This window comes from Schistocerca serialis, chromosome 2, assembly GCF_023864345.2.
Source record: "Schistocerca serialis cubense isolate TAMUIC-IGC-003099 chromosome 2, iqSchSeri2.2, whole genome shotgun sequence".
Taxonomy (NCBI): Eukaryota; Metazoa; Arthropoda; class Insecta; order Orthoptera; family Acrididae; genus Schistocerca; species Schistocerca serialis.
In genome coordinates, this window is record NC_064639.1 from 473,118,074 (window position 1) to 473,143,868 (window position 25,795).

At 39.1% G+C, this 25,795-nt stretch overlaps 1 protein-coding gene across 2 annotated transcripts in view; it reads right to left on the minus strand.

Moving 5' to 3' along the window:
* Positions 1–25,795, minus strand: part of LOC126457383 (serine/threonine-protein kinase Pak) — a 139,472-nt gene that overhangs the window by 7,033 nt on the left and 106,644 nt on the right. For both annotated transcript variants that reach the window (XM_050093644.1, XM_050093643.1), the window contains exons 8-9: positions 24,540–24,736; positions 12,459–12,596 (exon numbers count right to left, since the gene is read on the minus strand). In XM_050093644.1, the coding sequence (XP_049949601.1) occupies positions 12,459–12,596; positions 24,540–24,736 (335 nt within the window). The remainder of the gene's footprint in view (positions 1–12,458; positions 12,597–24,539; positions 24,737–25,795) is intronic.

Below are 25,795 nucleotides of genomic sequence, written 5' to 3' on the forward strand. Positions count from 1 at the left end.
ACCTGCTGTTTTTGATTTCCTGTGGGAGAATAAGACAAAGGCTGTGTAGTAAGCAAAAACTGAAAAAGGGTGACTGTATATTTATGAGGAAGGAACATTTGTTGCGCCTGAAATGGAGGGACACAAGAGATGTTCTGTGTTTGTCAAGTCTTCACAAGATGACCAAAGCAGAAGTAGAAGTGCATAGCAAGATGGGGCTGACAAAGAAAATTAAACCTGATGCCATTCTAGACTACAACCTCAACAAGATAGGTGTAGACAGAAGTGGCCAACTTATATCTTACTACCCTTTCAAGAGAAGGCAAATGAAATGGTGAAGAAATTGTTTTTCCATCGTTTTTTAATGGCAGCAGTGAATGCTTTCATCTTTTACTGTACAACAAGAAACACTCAGAACAAAGGCTGCCATTTGGCAAATTTTCTTCTGCAATTAGGTGAAGAATTTTCAAAGAAAAATGCTGTACATCAACATACTGCTACTCTCCAAAATGCGTGTAGCAGCAGACTTCTAGGAAGGTATTTTGCAGACAGGATTCCTTCCACTGTAAGGGCAGCACATCCCACAAGAGCGCAAAGTTTGTGCAGAAAAAACAAATCTGTCCAATGGAAAGTCTTCAAGAAAAGAAACAATATGGTGGTGCCCTAACTGTAAAATTCCGCTGTGCATGCTAGAGTGTTTCAAATTGTACCATACAAGGGCAAATTATTGTTAAATGTACAGATAGATAAGAATCTGCACAGAATTTTTTTCCACTAAATGTATACTGAAATGTAAAAAAAAAATTGTGTCCTAAATTTGTATTTAAATGAGCTTTATTTTACAAATGGATCAAATAGGAACCTTTCCCTCTAAAAAGAAAAAAAATAGTTCCATATCTTTAAATAAGGTTTGAAGAATGAAATGGTAATTAATTAAAGAGATGCCAAAAATGCCCGGGATTCTGTTATATGCATGCTCCAAAGGGTTCTGGATTCGAAGTGTTAACAACAGCACTCACTGGCCTGAAGAAGGGAAACTCACCAGTTTCATGGATGGATGAAATGATCTCAGCTCTCGAAGAAGCCAAGCACAGTGTAGCGGATGGACATTACTCGTACAACAAGAATCGAGCGCACCATTAGCATTGGTAGTTGATGCGAGTCAGATGGCAATCGATGCAGCACTGCTACAATTTCATGATGGATCATGGCAGCTGTTAGCATTCTTCTTCCACAAGCTGTGTCCAACTCAAAAGAAATGGAGTGTCTACAATAGACAGCTTTCAGCAATGTACAAAGCCTTTAAATATTCCCAATCTCAACTGGAGGCCAGAGAATTCATCATCTTTACCTACCAAAAACCACTCGCATTTGCCTTCTGACAAAATAACAAATTGTTCACCTTGGCAACACAAGCAGTTAGTCTTCATTTCTCAGTTCTGTGCATACAGACAGCAAATACTGGAATAGACAATATAGTGGCTGACTGCCTCTCCTACATTAGCAGCATCACTTGTTTGATGGATTTCACAGAACTTGTGGTGACACAACAATCAGACAGGGAGCTGCATGACCTGCTTGAAGACTCTCAATCACAGCTCAAAATTCAGGCAGTAGAGATTCCAGACACCAATGCAAAGTTGTACTGTGATGTGTCTAATCGCAATAATTGGGAACCCTGTCCTTTCCTTTCGATAATATAAATAACCTGTGCCACTCAGTTTGCACACATTCATATTGATGTGGTCAACCCCTTACCTTCACCCAACGGCCAGTGTTATTTATTAAGAATGACAGAATGTTTCACCTGCTGGCCAGAGGCCGCACCAGTAGACAAAAGCCACACCAGTGGAGAACATCTCGGCAGAGATCTTGGCTTCCGCCTTTGTTTCTACATGGGTGTTACGTTTTGACTACCCTTCACAGTTCATGATGCATTGTGGAAGCCAGTTTGATTCTGACCTGTTCACACAGCTGGCTAAATTCTGTGGCACTGTGCACCACAGAATAATGAGCTATCATCCTGCCGGCAATGGGATGATAGAATTCTGGCAATGATTGCTGAAAGCAGCCCTGATATGCCGTGACAAGTTGAACCACAGCCTTACCAATGGCTTTGCTCGGTCTGGGAAACACTTACAATCTGGATTTGGATGCTTCAGCTGCCAAAGTTCTGTACACTGAAATGTGATCCATGGTCCTTGAAACTATCCAACTTCACAAATGGTGATTTTGCAAGGTATGTCCACAAAGTAAGTTCCGTTTGGTTATATAAAACAAACATGTACAGATACAGAAAAAAATATTTATTGTACAAAAATCTGCAACTGTTTAACTACTTTTCTACATAGCTTCCAAAATTTTGTAGGCACTTGTCATAGTATTTTTGTATGCCTTCTTCATAGAAGGTTGCCGCCTGTGTATTCAACCACGTAGTAACATGTTCTTTCAGCTCATCATCATCGTTCAAGTGTTGACCACCAAGGACAGATTTTAGGTGTAAGAAGAGATGAAAGTCACTAGGAGTGAGGTCCGGGCTGTACGGAGGATGATCAAATGCATCCCAGTGAAATTCCGGTAAGAGTTGGCAATTTCTTAATGGTCTCACAGTAACCATGTGCATTGATTGTTTGGCCTCGTGGTATGAAATCAATCATCAAAATGTCTTTTCTGTCCCAAAAAACAGTGCACATGACTTTTCGAGGTGTCAACATTTGCTTAGGCTTAACCTTCATTGGGGATGAAGTGTGCCTCCATTCCATTGATTGACGTTTTGTTTCAGGGATGTCATACGACACCCAAGTTTCATCCCCCGTGACTACCCGAGAAAGAAAACCATCGCCTTCTTCATTGTAGTTTGTCAAAAACTGAAGTGCACAGCCCATCCGTTGTTTTTTGCGTTGTTCAGTAAAAATTTTGGGTACCCAACGTAAGCAAAGTTTTCGAAATTTCAGTTTTTCAGTAACAATTTCATGAATTAGTGATCGTGAGATTTGCGGAACTTCAATAGCAAGGGCACTAAGTGTAAACTTACAGTTGTGCTTAATCTTCTCTTGAATTGTGTGAACAAGTTCATCAGTAACCACAGATGGGAGTCCACTTCGTTCTTCATCGTGTACTCGATCACGTCCTTCATTGAACAGTCCAACCCATCTTCTAACCATTGAATCACTCATAGCATTTTGTCCGTAAACATCGCAGATTTGGCGATGAATTTCCTTTTGTTTAACTTTCTTTGCATTTAGAAAACGAATCACAGATCCGATTTCACATGCAGCGGAATTTTCAATTACAGCTGACGTTATAAACAAGGACTACAAAGCACCTGTAGGCAGCAGCAATCTCAAAATGGTGTACATGTCTTCTCCTTGAGTCAGAGTAACTGCCACACATGCTCGAAACTGCGATCGTAACGCTGCCATGGATAGAAATAGAAACAGGACTTACTTTGTGGACGACCCTCGTATTTGTCAGCTGAGAGAACACACCTATCACATCCTTTCCAGACAAACACCCAGACATAGCACCAATCCTACATATGTACACTGAGACCTTCACAAGTGCACACACACAATTCTATGCTCTGAAGGTGTGAAACCCCCCTTACAACCACCTTACCGCATAAAGTGGTACTATGAGAAGATTGTATGCTTGACTTTATCGTTAATGCAAAACCACTCCTTTCTCACTGGACAGTGTGAAACGGACATACCTCTGTCCAGAAAAATGGCTGACAAGGACAACACAGCACAATCCCGACCCAGTTTCAACTGCTTCATCACCGCTGGCTCTTCTAACGGTCAATGAGAAGAAGCCATTAGGAGACACAATGTACTCAAGTTGATGGGTCCATTTGCCTACAAGGTTTTTAGACACTGCTCTGTGTTTCTGGTTGAGGCTGATAAGCAGACAGAAGTGACACGACAGTGCAGTGCATGTTGTTTTGTTTTAGCATGTAATTTTGAAACACTGGTGCTTCTGCAGCAGCCTCCAGAGGCACTGTATTCTATAACACTTGTGTGCTTACTCTTAGAATAGTTTCTCATTCTGTTGATAATTACTTACAGAGTTACTTTTTGACTATTGAACATTCTAGCTGTCAGGTTGGTTCTACTGGTATTCATCGTTAACTAACGCCCTGCACAACACAATAAAGTGTTTATTGATTCTGACATGAAGAGTCTCTCTTGCTACACTGGTGGCTAGTAGCATGCATCAGTAATTTGTTTGGACACCCACAGACACAAGGTCACTCCACCAATCTTTTAACTGGTAGTATCTACCAGCTATTGTACAGTTATTTTGTTAAGCTCCTATGGTATTAGAATTTTAGTTTGTGTATTTCGTGTCATCAAGAACACTTTTCTGATTGTTCATCTTTTATGTATTATGCATACTTTGAAAGTGAGAAGGATATATCAAGTGTGTCCTCCAATCTAAGTGTGTCTGAAATCTGATCTGCAGGAAGTTTCAAAGGATGAGGACTTGTTTTAATATGTAGTTATGCTTTCCAGAGTAGCTTTTCTACTCACAATTTCCCTCACAATTGTTGAGTGTTCCATTCTGCTACTAAGTACTGAATAGGAAACCCATGTTTCCACAGAATCTATTCAGTTTGACAACATTCTCAACATTCCACATAGCTAACTGTAACTGAAATTCTCAGTGATCTGCATTAATTAATGTCGCATTGCTCTGAAGTTAAAGTCAGTCTTTCTCCTGTTATGAAACATCTATTTTCACTATCTACAAAGTGATACTGATAAAGACTGAAAATATTGGGCTTAATTTTGATTTCTACATTCTCTCTGACTTCTGAATTGATGATTCTGTCCTCCCTCACTAGCTAAATAGTATAATCCAAGTTGTAATATTTTTAAGTATCTGTACTTATTTATATCAAAACCTTCTCATTTGCTGTGCATCTACTGTGTTTTCAATGCTGATGACAAGTTCCAAAGACGATGGCCAACATCTTTTGAATATCGTATTTGTTGCAACTTCACCCAGAAAATTATTGAGTCCCTGAGTAGAACTTAAACTGATGCAGTGAAGCTGAAGAATTTGTGATTCATATGCAAAATTAACATTAGAGATTCATGACCAAAATTGATGTTCCTTTTTCTTAACAAACAGGGAACACCAAGCACTTCTTCAACGTCATTATTGTATTGCGTGCTCCTTCTGTGACGTAGCACTTCCCCCTTTCCTCATACACTCCACAGGAGTATAGAGCATGTTAAATGCCTTGGCCACTAGATAAGCATTCCACTGGGGATTCGTGGGGAGAGCGACAGTGGTGGGGGATCACTCCGAGCACTGTAGGGGAAACGCTAGGTGCTGGAGGGAAATATCATTCTAAACTGAAGCCTACGTTCACATTTTTGGTAAATATTAAGCATGGCCCCTCTGCATCCACACTTGCATGGTGACCATTCAAAGATATTGCCACCTCTTCTTTGGTTAATATCTACAAAGAATTCCACTGAAAATAGAGAGATTTATTTTTGCTTGGTTTGTTAACCATTTAGAACTTTCAGAGATGAGTCACGAGTGGGGAATTTTGAGTAAAACCTACACATTTCTCTTGTTGCCATGTTAAAATTTTCTTATTTTGCCAAAACTCAGTGGAGTTTAGACAGTCTCACCTCACTAACATGTTATGCAGAGACAACTGTGACAAAATTCTGAAACTGTGGTTTATTATGATTATTAAGTGACGAACTGAGGAAAGGTAAGGTCAGCATCTTAGGAAAAAGCACATCCTCAGTACAAAATAAACAGGTACTGATTTCACTTAGGTTGTTCCAAACCCACAGCATTTCTCATTTCACCTGTTATTGATGGCGCTGAACAATTACGTTCTTTCATCGAAGAAGTTTGTAGTTACTGCAATAACACAATAGACAACGAAGTTTTGCACAATAACCCTATGGCAAAATCCTCTCCTCTTTGTGTGCTATCATTTACCAAAATCTCATTTTGATATGTCGAAGCGTTTATAAAATATGAAGAATGTTGTGCATATTTCACCATGGATTTTTCACTGGCATGGTGCGACCGTAAATGAGTGTGATATGTCAGGTCAATTTTCCTGACACTGGTGACTGTTGGAGACCTCCAAGCAAGTCTAAAGAAAAATTCAATATGTAAGCTAAATTTCATACATAGCAACATATTCTGCAATATATACCAGACACAAAATCATAGCAAGCCCTATTTTTACTTATCAACTTTTTTTAATTTTGTGCAGTGTTTTACTTCCACGTACATGTCACAATAACTAGTGCCGTTAACAGAATGACAGGCACATTGTAATGAGTCTGACGTATAAAGCTACAAGTAAAGCAAAAATGAATTTTTTTCTACCCAATAGCTTCCGTAAAATCTTTTGAGAAAGATTGCAGGCTGTGCAAGTCGATTCTGCATCGATGACTGGCAGAAAGGTAGCAAACACTTGGCGACCTGCCCTTCTGAAAAAAAAAAATGAACGAACTTGCCCAGCTCTAGTAACCTCCCCTTCTGAAAAAACGAATGACCTTGCTCACTTCTTTGGATGAAAACTGGTCACTGCACATCGACCACTGTATCTTGTGCAACCGGTACGCCACTTTATCCACTTTACCCCTCTCCTTCTGCCTCCTGTGGAGCCACGGCTCATCGCTATGAGGAATCTTCTCTCCCTTCTCCCTCTCCTCGGCAGCCATTATAATTTTGTAATTATGATGCGCTACAACTGCTGCACCCAATCTTAAGAAATTTGAGGCTTCGGCACAGGCATTTTAGCCTAGAAATGTCATTCTGAATAGTTCTAAAGATCCTCAAACCAAGACACATCTCATTTACCCAGCTACAGCAATGCACAACATGTTTAGTGGGTATGCGTATTTGAAAAAACGTATTGAGAAGGAGCTGAAGGAGCATAACAAAGTTGATGTAATCAAGGTTGTTTAGGGCCAAGCAAAGTGAATATGAAACATTTGCCAAAGTGAATATGAAACATTTGCCAAACATTGCTTGGATTTATTGTGGACAACAACAAACAGTGCTGACAGTGAGAGAATTCTGTATTAATATTATATGGTTGAGGCAACAGTTTGTTGCGAAAGCTTGAATTTTGTGTGTATGTTTGTGTTTGTTTGTGTATCTATCGACCTGCCAGCGCTTTTGTTCGGTAAGTCACCTCATCTTTGTTTTTTTATATAATATTATATGGTTGTAACCGACAGGTGGTGTTACCCTGAAGAAAGTACTGCAGAAATTGTACTCTCCTTCCTTTTGAGTAACAGAATTTGATGTAACTGCACCAATAATGAAACTATTGCTGAAATTTGCACGCTTTTGAGCAATAAAAATACATATTTAAAAAATTCTGTTGGAAAGTACCAGTTTTCTTTCATTCCTCCAGCACACTGATGACACGGTAGTATTAAATGAAACATTTGCCAAGGATAGAATGTAACAGTGTGTAATCAGATTATTATATCCATCGCATCACCGCCAGAAAAATAGACACTAATTTGGCCAAAAATAGATGCTAATTTGCGAAAAAATATACGGTTTTTCATCAAAAATAGATGCTACAAATTCTGGTTCCTACACAAAGCAATTAATGGGTTCAGTTTGCTGTATTTAGTGAATCAAGTTTTAATGACCACTAACAAGATTTAAACCACTGTTGTGGAATTTCACCACACAAATTAGGCTTTTGCCTGTCGGATCTAAGTAGCTTAATTGATATTTGCTGTCCCAAACATAATTTTTATATAATGAAGATCATTCCTATCTGATGACTTTAATAGAAAGTTACTAAATTGCTAAGAAGGATAAGGGCTACTACCTTCACCTCTCACTTCTACCCTCAACAACTGCATACAGCCAATGTCTGGCCAGTAACATGAGCTGATCGGGCCTTTGATATTCCTAGCCTTAAGCTCCCTAGTGCTTCAACACCCCTTCTCCCTCTCTCCACTATGTTTGGGCCTTACAGAAGAGGGAGCAATATTCATCTCACCTAACCAGTCTGATTGATAAATAATTCTTTTTAAGTTTAATTTTAATTTTTCATTCTAACCATTTCCTCTGATATTCACGTACGTATTGTTATCTATGTGCTGAGTAGGAGCATTGTTCAGCAAATTTTGGTCATTCCTGTGAAATGCGATTTGCCGACAAGATGCCCACTATCCACCTGCTGAGGGCAGTGAACAATGACCATGGGAGAGAAGTCACATGTTAATTGCTCGCTGTCATTCGGAGCATTCGATCCATACTGGATGTGCTCTGTGGCACCAGCTTCCAACTAGCAATGTCATGAATCCTCTCCTACACATCTTTTTCTCAGACTCTGTTCCAACACCAAAATTTTCATCATGTTATGACTGCACGACTGGCTAATGGTCTCTCAGGCTAATCTAGGTACATGTGTGTATCCTGTACACAGAATACGGTGAATTTACTAACTTTTAACCAACTCTTTCACTGAAAAAAATTCCGCCAACCTGACCAGCACCGTGTGTGCCTGTACACTGGTAATGGAGGGAATAGTTTTGTGCGTGTGTGTGTGTGTGTGTGTGTGTGTGTGTGGGGGGGGGGGGGGGGACAAGCTTTCACTTTTGGGAACCATAAGTCTAGTGTAGATCTGCATCAAACTAGACTTGGCTATAAAAACATAAAGATGGCTCAAAATGAAACTATACAACACAAACATGATACACAAGCTGAAGGCGAAAAACTCACAGTGACAACTGCTACTGAAGTTAATAAGTCCGTCAAGAAGGCTAGGAGAACAACCTGCAAGAATGAGCATTTATGCTGTTGTTAGTGTCCCATCTAGATAATGACTGGCCACCATTCAGTTCCAGCAGACTGTCACAATCTACGTTCAAAAGAGCATGCGCAAATGACATACAAAAACTTCCAGCATCATACCTTAGCAAAAGATTTTGCCAAAAACCTGAGAAAATTCTGGTCCTATACATAAAACTGCTGCATGGGTCGAAGACTTCTATCCAGCTACACACTGACCAATCTGGTATGGCAATAGAAGACAGCAAAAGGAAATCTGAACTTTTAAATTGTGCATTTATGGAGTCATCTAAGCAAGAGGATGACCACCACCCAAACTCTCACAGAAGGACATAGTAACACACATCCCTAGCGTAGAGAAGCAACTGAAAGAGTTGAAGACAAGTATGTTCTCAAGTCCAGATGGAGTCCCCATTCGGTTTCACAGAGAGTACGCTTTGGCATTGGGTCCTTATTTAGCTTCCATTTTTTCCAAATCTCTCATCTAGAACAAAGTCCCAAGCAACTGGAAAAAGTGCAGGTGATTCCTTTACATAAGAAGGGTAAGAGAATGGGCCTCCAAAATTACAGATAGGAAAGCATCTGTCCACAGATCAGCATGGATTTAGAAAGCATTGCCTGTATGAGACTCAATTTGTCCTTTTGTCACATGATACCCTATGAGTCATGGATGAGGGGCAACAGACAGATTCCATATACCTTGATTTTCAAAACTGGTTCAACAAGGCACCCGATTACAGACTATTCATGAAGGTTCCTGCATATGGAATAGATTCCCAGATATGCGAGTGGTTTGAAGACTTCATAAGTAATAGAACCCAGAACATTATCCTGTTAGCGAGTGTTCATCAGTGACAAGGTTATCATCAGGAATGCCCCAAAGAAGTGTGATAAACATAAAAATCTGATGTACAGGATGGGCAACAATCTGTGGCTGTTTGCTGATGATGCTGGAGTGTATGGGAGTGTGTTGTTGTTGAGTTACTATAAGAAGATACAAGACGACTTGCACAAAATTTCTAGTTACTGTGATGAATGGCAGATAGCTCCAAATGTAGAAAATTATAATGAGGTGAGTTGGAAACACAATCTCATAATGTTCGAATATAGCATTAGTGATGAGCAGCTTAAAACAGTCACATCAATTAAATATCCAGGCACAACATAGCACAGAAATATAAAAAGCAATGAGCACAAAAAGACAGTAATAGGAAAGGCAAATAGTCCACTTTGGTTTATTGCGAGAATTTTAGAGGAGTGCACCTCATCTATAAAAAAAGAGAACATTTACAACAGAAGTGCAACCCTTTCTTGAGTACTGCTCTAGGGTCTGGGATCCCAACCAGGCTGAATCAAAGGAAGACAGTGAAACAATTCACAATCATGCTGCTAAGTTAGTTACTGGTAGGTTCGATCAACACACAGGTATTATGGAGATTTTCCATAAACTCAAATGAGAAACACTGGAGGGAAGACTATGTTCTTTTCATGAAAGACTATTGAAAAAGTTTTGTGAGCCAGTGACTCTACTGCAGTCAACATATATTACCTGCAAAGACCAGGAAAGAAATTCAGAGATATCAGGACTTTCACAAAGGCATATTTTTCCTTTGCTCCATTTGCCAGTGGAATAGGAAAGGAAATAACTCATAGTGGTACTAGGTACCCTCAGCCATGCACCATACAGTGGCTTGCACAGTATTATGTAGATGTACGAGGGCAAGTCAACAATTATTTACACTTTTGCCATAATGTTTGTTACATTGCGCACCTTGTCTTCTGTCCTTGCACATGTCATTGTTATACTGTTATGGTAATGCTGTGACAGTTTGATCTTATTTCCGCTATTGTTCTTCCTTCTGCTGCAGACACAACACGGCAGCTCCATTAGAAGTGTGCACCAAAGAGGAACAATGGGTTGTGATCCGATTCCTTTGGTCGGAGGGTGTCAAAGGGGCAGACATTCATCACAATATGGGAGAAGTGCATTATCAAGCAAGATTGTTTTTATGGACTGAGAAGTTTGAAAGTGGTCGAACAAGTTTAACAAATAAAGAGGGAGCAGGTTGGCCATCAACGTCCACTACAGATGACAACATTCAGTAAGCTTGAGAAATGGTTCTGGCGAACGGGCGAATCACTGTTGATGAGGTAGCATCTGCTTTGAATATCAGCCATGGCTCCACCCATCACATCATCCACGATGAGCTCGGTTTCCATAAGGTCTGTGCACGGTGGGTACAAAGAAAGCTTACTGATAACCATAAGCTCACCCACGTTAGGGTCTGTCAACGCTTACTCACTCACTTCAACAACGAAGGTGATGCATTTTTAAGCAGAATTGTCACTGGAGATGAAGCATGGGTGCATCACTATGAGCCTGAGTCAAAGCTCAAGAGTATGCAGTGGAAACACCCTGAATCACCAATGAGGGAAACATTCAAGATGGGGCCATCCACAGGAAAGGTTATGTTAACTGTGTTTTGGAACTCACAGGGGTCCATACTTGCAGAGTTTATGGAAAAGGGAACGACTACCAATAATGCAGGGCATAGTGAATTGTTGGAAAATAAGCTGAGGCCAACAATTCACACCAAATGCCGAGGTTTGCTGTCGAAGAAGGTGTTACTGAATGACAATGAACAGCCACACATGCGTCACACTATCGAAACCATCGAGATGAAATTTCAGGCATTGGAATAAACCCCCCCCCCCCCCCCCCCTCTACAGCCCACATCTTGCTCCATGTGACTTTCACTTGTTTGGGCCACTCAAGGATGCTTTGTGTGGTCGCAGATTTGCCTCAGATGTGGACGTGCAAAATGTGGTGCAAAAATGGCTTCATGACCAACCGAAAACCTTTTATTTGGAAGGAATAAGTCTGCTCCTTGACCTTTGGGCCAAGTGCATTGAGAAGGAGGGAGATTACGTAGAAAAATGATGTGCAATGTACACCTGTAGCTTCATGTTAATGAACGGTGGAGTGAAAAGTGTAAATAATTTTTGACTTGCCCTCACAGAAGGCTTTAACTGGGTAACTGAGAGGTACCATTGGGAATAAGTAGGACTCTCTAAAGATTAAGACAGAGAGAAATAGCCTTTCAGGACAGAATACAAATTCATAACAAGATGCGACCAGCAGATGAATACAGAATTGCTGAGTATGAAGTTTTGTCTAATCATCATATGCTTTGTCCTCTCAACAGACACTAATTTATCCTGTTATGTCATTTTTTTTTTTTTTTTTTTTTTCTTCAATTTCTTCCTCCCCTTTCCTCATTGTGCCTTTGCAATTCTCAATTTCCCTTCAGCATCATTTCTTGCTGCTTTTCACGTTTCATTTAATATTTACATAATTTCATATCCTTTAATCTCAGAGTCTCATTTGAATCCTTGTCTGATGCTAGCATTTTAGTAATTTTATAACCACTTTGCTTTGCTGTATAGAAAAATGAAATAAAATAAAATATCTATGATTAAAAGTCATATTTTGTTTTGGTAAAAATACTAATGAATAAAGTTTCTGATTTGTAACTAAAATTACATATTTTACACAATTTTATTCGGGGTGCCACGGCCATCATCAGTTTATTTTCAAAGATGCAGAAATGCATATATAAAATATTGGAACTTATTACCTGATGCTTACAAAAGAAAAAATATTGTCATACCTTCAATAATTCTGAGGCCGCTGCCCTTTTCTCTACCTCCACTTCAAGACATTGATCTAGAAAGTCCTGAAATATCTGAGAGAGTTTTTCTTTCTCCTTTATCTCAGGTTTTCCATTTGTTGCTATAAGATACAAGGCCTGAAAGTTGATCAACAATTTTAGAAAACAAGAACTGATACACCATTATGTTTTTTTCTAAGTGTACATTAAGACCATCTTATGTTGGAAAGATTTCAAAGACTTTCCTTCCAATGTTTCATTCTGTATCTCAAGCATGAGTTGCATTACTGTTACTTAAAATTGAACTGTTGGCTTCCAATTCTTATACTAAGTATGTTTCAAAGCATACAACACACACACTGCTGCACCCACACATCACACAACAACGAGTTCACTTTTCTGCACATTTAACAGCATTAAAATTAGTCATATCACATACAAAGGATAAACACTTTCACACTAATGTGTACTCTATATATTTCTAAACATTTACAATGGCACTTCAGCTACCACACTCTGATCTAGTAATTTACCCTTATGCAGTCACTGAAGATCTTACCTTTTATCTTGTGCTCACCATTATTTTCTAATAGAAGTTCTTTAATTCCAACAACATACATTTATTAATTATTTTTTATTTGTTTATTGGCTGGTACAGACATCTGGTCTGTTTCCTGTGTACTACAGTAAGATGATGTATTTTTGCTCGAACAACATGAGGATAGCATCCAGCTATGCTATGTGTTAGTACTTTCACACACTATACACGTGTAAGTTGAAGAACAAAACAATGAGCTAGCAAGTGAACAAAACATTTTGTAATATATATATATATATATATATATATATATATATATATATATATATATATATATATATATATATATATATATATATATATATATATATATATATATATATATATATATATAAGGCGAACCCTGCCATGGAGATGCACTCGCGCTTCCTACAACCAACAGACTGAGCATAAAAGGGGTCAAATTGTGGCCTTCCAAGTGGTGGGATGGACCTTTCAAAGAATTGCCACCCAGGTGCTGTGTTGGTTGCACAATGATGCTGGTATCAGCGCTAATGTGAACATTCTCACATCCATGAACAAGATTCTGGAAAGCCCACCAGGATCACTGTAAGGGTGGCAGTGGCAGATCGTACATTTATCACAGAACAGGTAAGAGGGCTTGTGAGCCCAGATGTATCAACAAGAGTTGTTGTGAATCAGTTATTACCAGTGGGACTACAGTCAGGTACACCTCTATCAAGTCTTTCACTCATGCCACAGCATCGACGTGCAAGGCTTGACTGGTGTGATCAGAAAATCACTTGAAAGATGGACTCCCATACTGTGGTCTTCAGCGATGAAAGCAGCTTCTGCCTGCATGCAGGTGTTAATCACTTGTACATAGACCACCTGGTGAGTGCTGTCTCATATGTGCATTCACCCAAGACATACAGGCCCCAACCCAGGCATTATGGTCTGGGGTGAGACAAGCTACAACACTCATTCACCTTTGTTGTTTCCAGAGGGGACACAAACCAGAGCATGGTTCATGCAAAATGTTGGACCTGTTCCTGCAACGGGAGGTGATGTGTTGTTCCAACACGATAATGCTTGCACGCATTCTGCCTGAGAAACTCATCATTCTCAGCAAGATGTGCAGGAACTTCCCTAGCCAGCAGTATCTCCAGACTTGTCTCCAACTGAGCATGTGTGGGATATAATGGGACAAGAAGTGACTCATGTGATTTGTCAAACAACAGCTCTTACAGAACTAGGTGAACAGGTGGAGCAGGCATGGCATAATGCATCCGAGGACAGTATCTGTCATCTGTACAATTGACTGGATGCCGGAGTCATTGCCTACATTGCCACTTGTGGAGGCTACACCACATACTACTAGCGTGTTTCAGCATGGGTCAGCACCTGGTAGCTCAGAACCGCTTGTGCTATTGATCTATAAATGTAATCATTTCACGTAATCCATTTGCACTGTTGCAACAATAAATATTTAGTGTATTGTAAGCCTCTAAAAGGGTGTGCCAATTTTTATTCGGCAGTGTATATTGGTACATATAATGACCGTTTCAACTTCGAAGAAAATACCCCTGTGCAAAATAATATACAGACATAAGAAACTGAAAATTTTTTTGTAACAATGGGTAAAAATCAGTAACTTCCATTGCCAATCCAAAAAAGCTGTGTACCCAAAAACTCGATCTCTCAAGAATGCCATAATAGCTGTTATAGCTACACTTTCCACAACTTGTTAAATGAAGTATGAAATTTGTTTATGTATTGCAATTTAAAGTAAATATACAACAACATTATTGAAATGAAATGCTGGTTGCCTCACAAAGTGAGTAGGTGGTGATGCCTGACCTTAGAGAGGCACAATTCACTCTCATACAAATCATAGATTTAAAGCTGTTATACAATGCATGTTTTCAAAGTTGTGCAACATAGCAGTGTGGCACACAGTAAAGTTATTTTGTCTTTGAGGAATCTACAGATAAAAACTAAGCAAGTTTTTTTTACTACTAATATAATAGAAAATCACCATACAATTCCAGAAGCAATACTATTGAGATGGGTAGATTTACAGAATGACAGGTGCTCCAGGATTTCACAAAGTCGCAATCTTCAGCAAATGTAGCAGAACACGTTTGATGATGATGGTTTGGTTTGTGGGGCTCAACTGTGCGGTTATTAGCGCCCGTAAAAATTCTGAACCTTTGCTCAGTCCAAACTCATCATTTTCATTTTCATGAAAGATAAAGAAATGATGGGGACAACACAAACATCCAGTCATCTCGAGGCAGGTCAAAATCACTGACCCTGCCGGGAATCGAACCCGGGACCCCGTGCTCGGGAAGCGAGAACGTGACTGCGAGACCACGAGCTGTGGACTAGAACATGTTTGAGTTGCAGCAAAATATACAGAGGTGCATTGTCCAGAGTCTGATCAACATTCTGTACAAGTGTTTCTGTAAAGCAGTGAATAGTGACATGGACTGTAATTTCCTTTTATAAATGACATGAAAACTGTCAGACATTACAGACAATGTTTACTGAGTATTGTTCCAAAATGACTAATACTAGTGAAAATCTGTGAGTAACTGAGTAAAGAGGACTAGCTGTTAGGAAATTAACTGGTATAAAAACAACTAATGATTCTGAATTTCCAATAACACACTTCTGGAAATGTGCAAATACGGTAACCCTTTACTGAGCTCAACAATGAAGGTGTCAATTGCAATGCCCAGGCAAGGTTCTACAGTAAACAGGAATGACACACTGCTGTAATTAATGATGGAAATGCATAAACTGTTCAAAGAAGCTGAGGAGGAACTTCAAGAATCTTTCAAGGAACCACTGAACACAGCATGAACTTCATTACACATGAGTTCTTGAATGAATCATTTCAATTAATTACTTCCAATAAAGCAAACTAAATTGTGATCAGAGTTTCTGGGCAAGCATGATGTGGTACAAAAAAGTAAAAGTCAACTTGCAGCTTTCCAATCATCAGCTACAACCTCGCAAAGCAACTGAGAACATCAATGTTCAAGTAAAAACACACAGTGTTGAATTTGTTACTGTCAAAGGTGATTGCATGTAAATCAGATGCACCTCAATTAAACTGGTCAACTATATTTTCTGGAAATCACAAAAGAACTGCTATTAAGAATGTTTCTTGTTCATTAGAAAGCATCTAAAATGTAGTGTGTGTGGAGGTAGATTCTGCCTGAAAAATAAATCTCATGAACTCTGATTTACAATTCCAAATTCAGTAACGGATAATGGAATGAACATCCTAAAATTTCAGGGGTTTGGACCAAGTAAGGGAAACCATCCAGCAACATTGATCAAGTACTTTTTAAATACTTTGTCCGAACTGTGCCTAGAGTGGTAAGAGATTGTTTATATGAGCTACGTTACGACAGCATGTTTATATGGAAATATGCATAGTGTAACATTTTTCCTGTTGCAGGGAATTTGAAATTTTATAAATAAATACAAGGTGCATCTGAAAAGTATGGTCATATGCTAGCTAAAAAGCACAAGCACACATGCAGGGAGACATGTCACCTAGTGCCACCATCATGCAGATTACTGAAGTGAAGTAGCATGCACACTCAAACGAAATCAGGTTGAGAAAATGGCTCAAATGGCTCTGAGCACTATGAGATTTAACATTGGTGGTCATCAGTCCCCTAGAACTTAGAACTACTTAAACCTAACTAACCTACGGACATCACACACATCCATTCCCGAGGCAGGATTCGAACCTGCGACCGTAGCGGTCGTGCGGTTCCAGACTGTAGTGCCTAGAACCGCTCGGCTACCCCAGCCGGCAGGTTGAGAACTCTTCACTGTAAAATCTAGTGCAAAATGAAGAGTGCCATTTCATTATGAATTTGTGATGTGAGAAAATGAGTTACGAAAGACTCAAATTATTTTAATGAATAGTTGCATGAGAAAAATCATGTAGTGGAGAACATGCGCATATCCCAAAACAATGGCTTTAAAAATATTTTTCTTTTTTTTGCGCAAAAAGGAAAAGTTTTTGTGAGAATCTAACTGCAGAGATTTGTGTCATCTGCATAAAATGTTATGTTGATTAAAGCTAGAACACCATTATTGTACGAAGAAGACATGGTGCCACAAAGAAAACATGATGCCACATAGCTCACTGAATCACATCTGTTACCACTGAGTCACACACACGCCACAGTGCACATCACATCACTTGGTACACCACGTCAGTGGCTATAGATAAACTTCCTAAGTACCTTTGTGTTGAGTTAAAGCTAACTTCTCCCACATAGTCAATGGCAATAATATAACAATAAGCTCACCACCTTTGATTGGGTCATTGAGACAATTTGTGGATGGTGACGCCATTTCTGGTGTAATTAAGTAGTGTGAGTAAGGGTGGTCTCACTACTCAGGACTATTTGCACGATTAGTACAAGGTGCAATTGAAAAATTTGGTGAATGATCTCGGGAAAGAAAGGAAACAAGAGTTGCAGTGTGTATTTACTGATCTTCAAAGTAATCACCATTAGCTACAACACACATCTGACAGCTGTAAAGCTGTTGGAAACTGTAAGCAAATGCTTCTTGTGGAAATGCTCAAAGCATGGTGAGCAAGCATTGTTGGATAGACACAACATCTGCGAAGTGTAAGCCTTTCAGGGCTAGTTTAATGTGGGAAAAGAAAAAGTAGTTTGGCAGTGCCAAATTTGGAGAACAAGAAGGGCATTGAAGAACAGTCACATTGAGTTCAGTGATAAAGTTGAGCACGTGGACTGCAATGTGCTGACAGGCATTGTCATGGAGGAAATTCAACTGTCCACAAAGGTGAAGTTCTGGGCAAACCCACCAGTTCTTGCTAAAAAAAAAAAAAAAAAAAAAAAAAAAAAAAGAAGCAATCAACAACATGTTAAGCTTGGATTTAGTAATCTGATATTTTTGGGAGGCAGGGAAGATGAACACTGCACCACTGATTGTTGCTTGGTCTGATGACAGTATTGGTAGCACCAGATCTCAGATCCTGTAGAAGTAGTTTCCAAAAACTGCAGATTCCAGTCAGACATATCAATGAAATCCCAAGACGTTTGTATGTGAGTTAGCTTCTGCTCATCATTCAGCCTGTGTGACAAACTGGTCACAAATTGGTCACAAATTTTTGCCTTTTCAGATGTTCATGAACAGTAGTACTTATGCTGTCTTTGCTTATCTTCTACTCTCCTGCTCAGTTTCAGTGACAGCTGCCGATGTCTGTAAACACCTGTCACACTCATTCGGTGTTGTCTGGGATTGTGCTTGTTGACAGTTGACACAAACATGACTTACCCTTGACACGTACCATTCCATCTCCAAAGTGTTTAAACCATTTACACACACCTCTTTTACTCACTGCTTCAGCACTGTACACTTACCAGTTACTTGTGGTTACTCCCCAGTTACTCTTCACACAGTGCCAGGTCGGGCGAGTAAGGTACATGGGGCAGTGGGATCATGTCATTTTTAGCCAAAAACTGTTAACAGAGATGGCTATGTGTGCAGGCGCATTGTTGTGGTTGAAGAACCAGTGTAGTCGAAGTTGACGCAAGGGGGGCCATTAAGCAGTTCAGTGACATACATTGCTGTTCAGTGTTTACCTCAGATGTCAACAGATGTCAACTCATAGCTAGGACAGTTAGCTTTGTGGAACTTTGACTTTAGTCAGGTGCAACAGAATTATAGTAAGGAGACTTATAATTGTGAATGACAATGCCTTCAGTAGGCAAAGGACTTTGTACTGCACCACCTGCAGATATCAATGTATACATTGAGTATTCTCAATATAGCTATTTTACAGCGATATTGGTTTATTCACTCGATGTTTGATTTGTGCTTCCACTTCCATGCACCTTCCTGAACAGTACTGTATTTTGTATGTATGTCCACTTGGAACCATACGAGGGGGTACAAAACAAAAAAAGCATCATTTTTTTAAAAGTTATATATTTTCAAATTGTTTTCAAAACAACTTTATGCTCTCGAAAATGCTCTCCATTGCAACTAATACATTTGTCCCACCGGTGCTTCCACTGTTCGAAACATTTTTTTTTTAGTTATCTTTAGAAACAGCTGACAGTTCCACCCTTTCCCCCCCCCCCCCCTTGACTTCTATAATGTTGTCAAATCGGCGTCCTTTCATGCCCAGGAATAAGAAAAAGTCACATAGAGCCAGGTCAGGTGAGTATGGTGCATGGGGCAGTGGGAGCATGCCATTTTCAGCCAAAAACTGTTAACAGAGATGGCCGTGTTTGCAGGTGCGTTGTCGTGGTGGAAGAACCAGTCTCGTGTCTGTCATAAATTGGGTCTTTTATGACAAACACTGTTCCATAATCTTCTTAAAAGTTCTTAAAATGGTCTGTGAGCACAAGCTCTAGATTTTTTTCAATATTTTCGTCAATTTGGGCAGTTGATGGACATCCATAATGAGGTCTGTCATCAAACAACATTCACCATTTTCGAATTGAGCAAAATACTCGTACACTTGAGTTTTTTCCATAGTGTCACATTGGTAAGCGGTTTTCAGCATTAAAATAGTTTCAGCAGTATTTTTAGTGAGCAGGAAACAAAGTTTCATAGCTGCACATTGTTCACCTAAACTTGCTATCATAAAAAAAATGAAACAAGAACAAACAGTGCTAGTAAAAACAATCACTGCAAACAAACAGAGCTAGCCAGGTTGACAAAACAGGTGGCACTGCACTGGCAATGAGTTGCGCTATGCCCACGTAACGGCACAAATGCATACTACACATGCCCCCAATATGAAGGGGGGGGGGGGGGGTGTACCCCCTCATATTGTTTGGCACCAACACTAAGTGCTATAACAATGATGACAATCTTAACATAAATCTTTCAGACATGCTGAAGAATACAATACAGCAACATCTCAATGTGTGGCAAATTCAAAAATAAGAAACTGTTCTAATATGCCAATGCTAACAATTCCTGTAGATCCAAAAAAGGAAGAATATTTTTACATCTACATTCAATGATGTGGAAAATATAATTGTAAGGAGTTTCAAGGATCAAAGTCGAAACATTGCTTTAAGCAGAAACATACTGCAAGAGAAGACTCATAAAACTGCTCTGAAGATTGGCACTGAAAATTTTAGTGCATCAAACAGCTGGTTGAATAGTTTTGAAAAACATCATTTCAAAGTTCAAGTGGAGAAAGTGAATCTTTGGTCAAGGAAAGTAGAAACTATTGGAAGAAAATCACACTTCCATGAATGGATACAAGATTAAGAGCCCAGATACATGTTCAACGCTGACAAAACTGACAACTTTTATAGTTGACTTCCGGCATAAATATTATTCTGTTAATGGAGAGAGAGTCATGGAGGTAAATAAGTTAAGAAAACATCATGATGCTGTTATGTGCAAACAGAAATGGAAGTGACTTCCATTATTAATTCCCAGGTGTTTCCCAAACACAAAGACGCTATTTTGTACTTATGAGTACAGCAGTGTTGGAAGCGTTTACAACTTTTTCGGGTGTTTAGATGCCACGAAGGGTACAGCAGGAAGGAAAATTGTATTTATTATAAACCTATGCTTTGTACATCCTCAGGAAACATAATTTCTGTGGAAGCAGATTAGCAGTTGTGTACAAGTCAGTTTCATTCTTTGACAGGAAGGAAGTGGTGAGACTCACCATTCTACAGGCTATGCATATGTTTGTTGCTACCAGGAACTCTGTAACACAACCAACTGTGCTGAACTGTTGAAAACTACATTGTTCCAGAAGCAGAACAGAATAAAAAACTGATATTTCTGTAAATGCAACACTCCAGGACATTGTTTGTTGTGATGACAATGTCCTGGCTTCCATACTGAGATTGATATGCTTATGAAGGAACACTAGTAAGAACTGGCGGCGGCGGTGGTGGTGGTGGTGCTGGTGATTATGATGATGAGTCACTTCTAATTTGTATCAACCATCTGGAGTGACACGTTCTTTCCTACAATATCCTGGAAGAGCAAAAGAATGAAGACTTCTTGATTTTTTAAAAGATGAAGGATGTTTTCTGCGGGAAGCGTAATAATTATGTATTTAGTACATTTAAATTTTTAGCACAGGACATGGGTATTTTTGTAATTAAACAGCACTTATATCACCTAAACATGCTTGAATTATGATTCTGACTCGCTCCTTCCATGTACTCGGGCAAAACCCCCATTTAAGGAAAATATATTTTGGTATCCAGAGATTTATTAAAAGGGATTTAACTGTACATTTTATCAATTTTTACAGAACACATCCTTAACAAAAACCTTAAGAACTGTTGTTTGTTTTGTCTTTCCAGCATATTAGTGACAGAAACTGTCACTCCAGCTAGCTGATATTAATCTAAGGAAAGACAGAACACAGCTGCTAGTGGGCACTGGAATAAATCAATAAGGAAAGTTAAAATTTGGTGTCGGACTGGACCACTTCTCTTGAGTGGTTGTCTTAACTGTTTCTACAATCTGCATGGTCCCTGGCCGATAAGTTCCCAACTTATCCTGTCACTACCGACTAAGCCTCTATTCTCACAGCATTCACTGATTCCCATATGAGTTCAACCACACATGTGCATCTGCACAGAAGGGATATTGAAGTAACTGAGCCCAATATATGACATCTGTTCTTTCACACATGTTGGGAAGAACTCATACCGTTTTTAATCCTGCAGCCTTATATGAATATAAATTGAAAGGAAGACAGACAGTGCCTGCTAGGAGGTATTGAAATAAATCAATGAGGAAATAAATGAAAAGAACAAGTTTGCTTTTATTCTACTGTATTACTTTTATTGTGTTAACTGATCTTTGGCTCACGAGGCCATCGTCAGACATTTACTGAGGAAAACTGGAAATTTGTGACTGACCGAGACTCGAAACCAGACTTACCACTTCTCATGAGCGGTTGCCTTACTCAAAGTAAGTTCCTGAAAACAATTCCTCGCACAGCAGTGGCAAAACTTCATGCAACAGACTCTTCCTCCTCTATTGTCGTCAGCTCCTATCTCACTGTGTGCCTTCACAAGCATTTCACACTTCTCACTGATGACACTCATCTCAGGTGTGGAAGTCACGACATCATAATCACAAGCGATAACTCCTGGAATGATCCATTTTCAAGAACAACTGTGATTCTCCTCCATTCTCTCCCTGTTTCATCATCATCATCATCTTCAATCGCAACTGATGTACCATAACCAGCCATCATGAAACAATTTAACAAAGTTTTTTGTGTTACACAATTCCAGGCAGTAGTAACATACATGCGTAGTCCTTACCAGAAAGGACTGATAAGAGAGACACAGATGATCCAACAAAGAGCGGCGTGTTTCTTCAAGGGATCATTTAGCTCTGCAAGGATGATACCCAGATGCTCAACAAATCCCAGTGACAGACACTACAAGAGAGGTGTTGGACATCATGGAGAGGTTCAATATTGGAATTTCGATGGAGTGCTTTCTGGGAAGAGGCTGACAACATATTACTTTGTTCCACAAACATTTCACGAAATGACCATAATGAGAAAATTCAAGAAATTAGAGCTGATACAGAGGCTTACCAACTATCATTCTTCCCACACACCATTCATGAGTGGAACAGGGATGAGAGGATTAGTTAATCATACCAGAAGTACCCTACAGCACATACCATCACGTGCCTTGCGCTGTATTGATGTCGGTGTAGATGTTAAGCATTGAGGCTCATCAGTTCCTTCCTCTCAAGAAACAAAATTTACTTCTGCACAACTGCTACCTTCCATTTGGCTTTAACAGAGTGTATTATGTCCACGTCCAGAGGCTGCGAATGGCTTGTGCAGTTCAGAGGAAGATCTATCACCCGACACAACATCTGAAGAATCTACCTTTCTCTTTCAATCCAGTCACTGTAGCCAATTTTCTTGAAGCAGAGGTCCTGCTAATCAGGGCCTCTGAAATCCCGTGTGCATCCACAGAAAAGCTTGACTACTTCACATTCTGCAGCTGCTATTGGAGCAAAAGAAGACAACTTCTACTCGTATCACGAAAATGCACGTCCACTACTTTCTCTTTACACACCTATACTTCCATAAATGTCTGCACAGATGATTAGAGTGACTCGTAAATTAGAGTAGAACAGAACTCTACATACAAGACATGCCTTGAAGGCTCAACATGACATACCAGATTACAATATATTTCATTTGTCACGAAACCATCTTGTCTTTTGTTTTCATTCTTGGGGAGTGTGATTGATCTTTGACAGTCAAGCCACTGCCAAGCTGCAATGCCAAAACATAAAAGGCCCTGCCCACAGCAGGTGAAGCTAAGTTGTCACACCTTGCAATTTTCTTGTACTCTACACCTCCTGTTTAATGTCTGCACGTACGAAAACGAACACCTGCACACAGTAAATGTTCCACGACTTACTGCTTACTTAATATTATTCTGTCACTATCATCTTTCTTTGTAGTTTACAAAGACTGAAATGTCATTTGTGTATACAGCATGTAACACTTCAACAGCCTCACTTCATCCACTTACAGTCTGAAATTATAAATTATGACTTTTTAAAAATAAGCCAACCAGCCATTCAAAACACTGAAATTTTCAAAACCTTTCCTTAGGGTAATTTCACGAGCCTTGTCTTGCATCATGTTTCCACTTATAGGAATGCTGACACTTCTCATTCCATTAAAACATTTTAACATAATATTTTCCAAATCATTGAATGTCGACATGCAAATGTTCTTCCTGTTGGATCTGACAAACCTCTAGTTTTGACATTTAACAACACTTCCTTGTTTCTGAGTAAGCTGCACAATAAAGACAGCACCAAATCGTAGATCTTCACCATGTTGTAAATTTTTTTTGTTATGACTGTCTTTGCCATTGTGGATGATGGTAAGCTTTCACTGAACTGCAAGCTTGCTGTGTTTGCAGGGCACAGTTCTGTACAGGTGAAGCTGACAAAATTGTTGGTACAGGACTATATTTCTCAGGTCACACTTCTTACACTCTGCGACTTCTATGCCAGATCAAGTGCCCAATGTCGCAAGCTACACAGGGCTGTACACACTCGTTTTCTGATTCATTAAACTACAATAAAAGTATGCGTCATCTGAAAGAATAGATTACCATTTCCTGCAGTCACAATGCACAAAGTATGAACTGCATGAAACTGAAATAAACTGGAAATTCATTTTGACATATTAGGAACTGCGTAAAAAGTGGCTTTTAATTTGCAGAATGATTTGTGTTTATTCCTTAAAAGTAGACTTCTTCTTTAAACAGAGAGGAATAACATTGTTCTCAAGGAAGTTTCACGGGGACCAATGGAAATATTCATTAAACCCAAGATTTCTTTTAAAGCGGTTTGTCAATTCAGAGTTTCAGTGCAACAGTTAGACTGCATATATTACAGAAATTAACTCTGAAACACAAAAGATAATTCTTGATAGTACAGTTATCTTTGCTTAAATTTGACAAGCAAAATATATAAAATATACATACCCGGAGAGGGTTCTCATTTAAATACGGAGGTTCACCTTCTATCATCTCAATAGCCATAATTCCAAGAGACCAAATGTCAACTTTGGGCCCATATTGCTTCCTAGTTACAACTTCTGGAGCCATCCAGTATGGCGTCCCTACCATAGTTGTACGTTTTGACTGCTCTGGTGAAATTTGAGCACAAAACCCGAAGTCAGCTGTTGAAAACATAAAAATATTTTTAGTACATGTAATACATGAAATAAGCGAGATTACCATCAGAATTAAAGATCACAAGCTCTGTCCAACAAAATTACAAGCAGAGTTCCAACAACAAAGAAAAACTTCATATAGTAGCTTGTCCACTTACACACAAAATAAAACCATTCAGCAAATATCACAAAATACAAGATAGTGCACAACCTCTTATTTCAGACAAGTCATGATTCAAAAACAGCATGTTGTTGGTGAGAAATTGATTTTATAGGCATGTATTGTTATTTAGGGATATTAAAGTGTAGAACTCTAGTTACCTGAAGATGGGTTATTTGACCTGGAAGAAGTTAAAATAAGATCGTGCAAATAAAGAAATTAAAGAGGATGTAATGACCCTAGACCATTATAGCATTAGAAGTCACCATAGACTCCTCAGATTCAAAGTGAAAATATACATACAAAGCTAGAAATAACAGAACCATCAGGTAGGAAACCAGAAATGGTAAACAAAGATAATTTATTTGTGGATAAAAAATATGTTACATTACGATCCTACTTTACCAACTTAGACAATGCAGTTATGCATAGACAAAATTGGCAGTTTTTTAACTTAATATAAATAGTAGAAGTTGCAGGAAGTTCACAGGAACAAAAAGGGGCAAAAATCTCACATGGAATGTGGCAAGTGATTGGAGCTATTAAAGACACAGTAAGCGTTTCAAAGCAAATTGTAATAGGTAAATGATACAATATGTTGGATTGGGGAGAGAGGTGTGCTAGGTTAGTCTGTGCAGTTGTGCAAAGCCACTATGCCAGGGTGGCATAGTGGTTAGCACATCTACCTAGTGAGAAGGAGACCCAGGTTCGAATCACAACCTTGGTACAAATTTTCATTCACTGCTTCAATCAGCAAGATACTTCACTATTTTATATTTTCTACCACACATTTTGAAATATTATACCACCATCAATAGGTAGACGCATGTGAATTAATATGGCATGGATGTATTGTAAGAATGACTTTTGGGTAATCTGTGGCACTGCATTTCAGCGGTCACAGG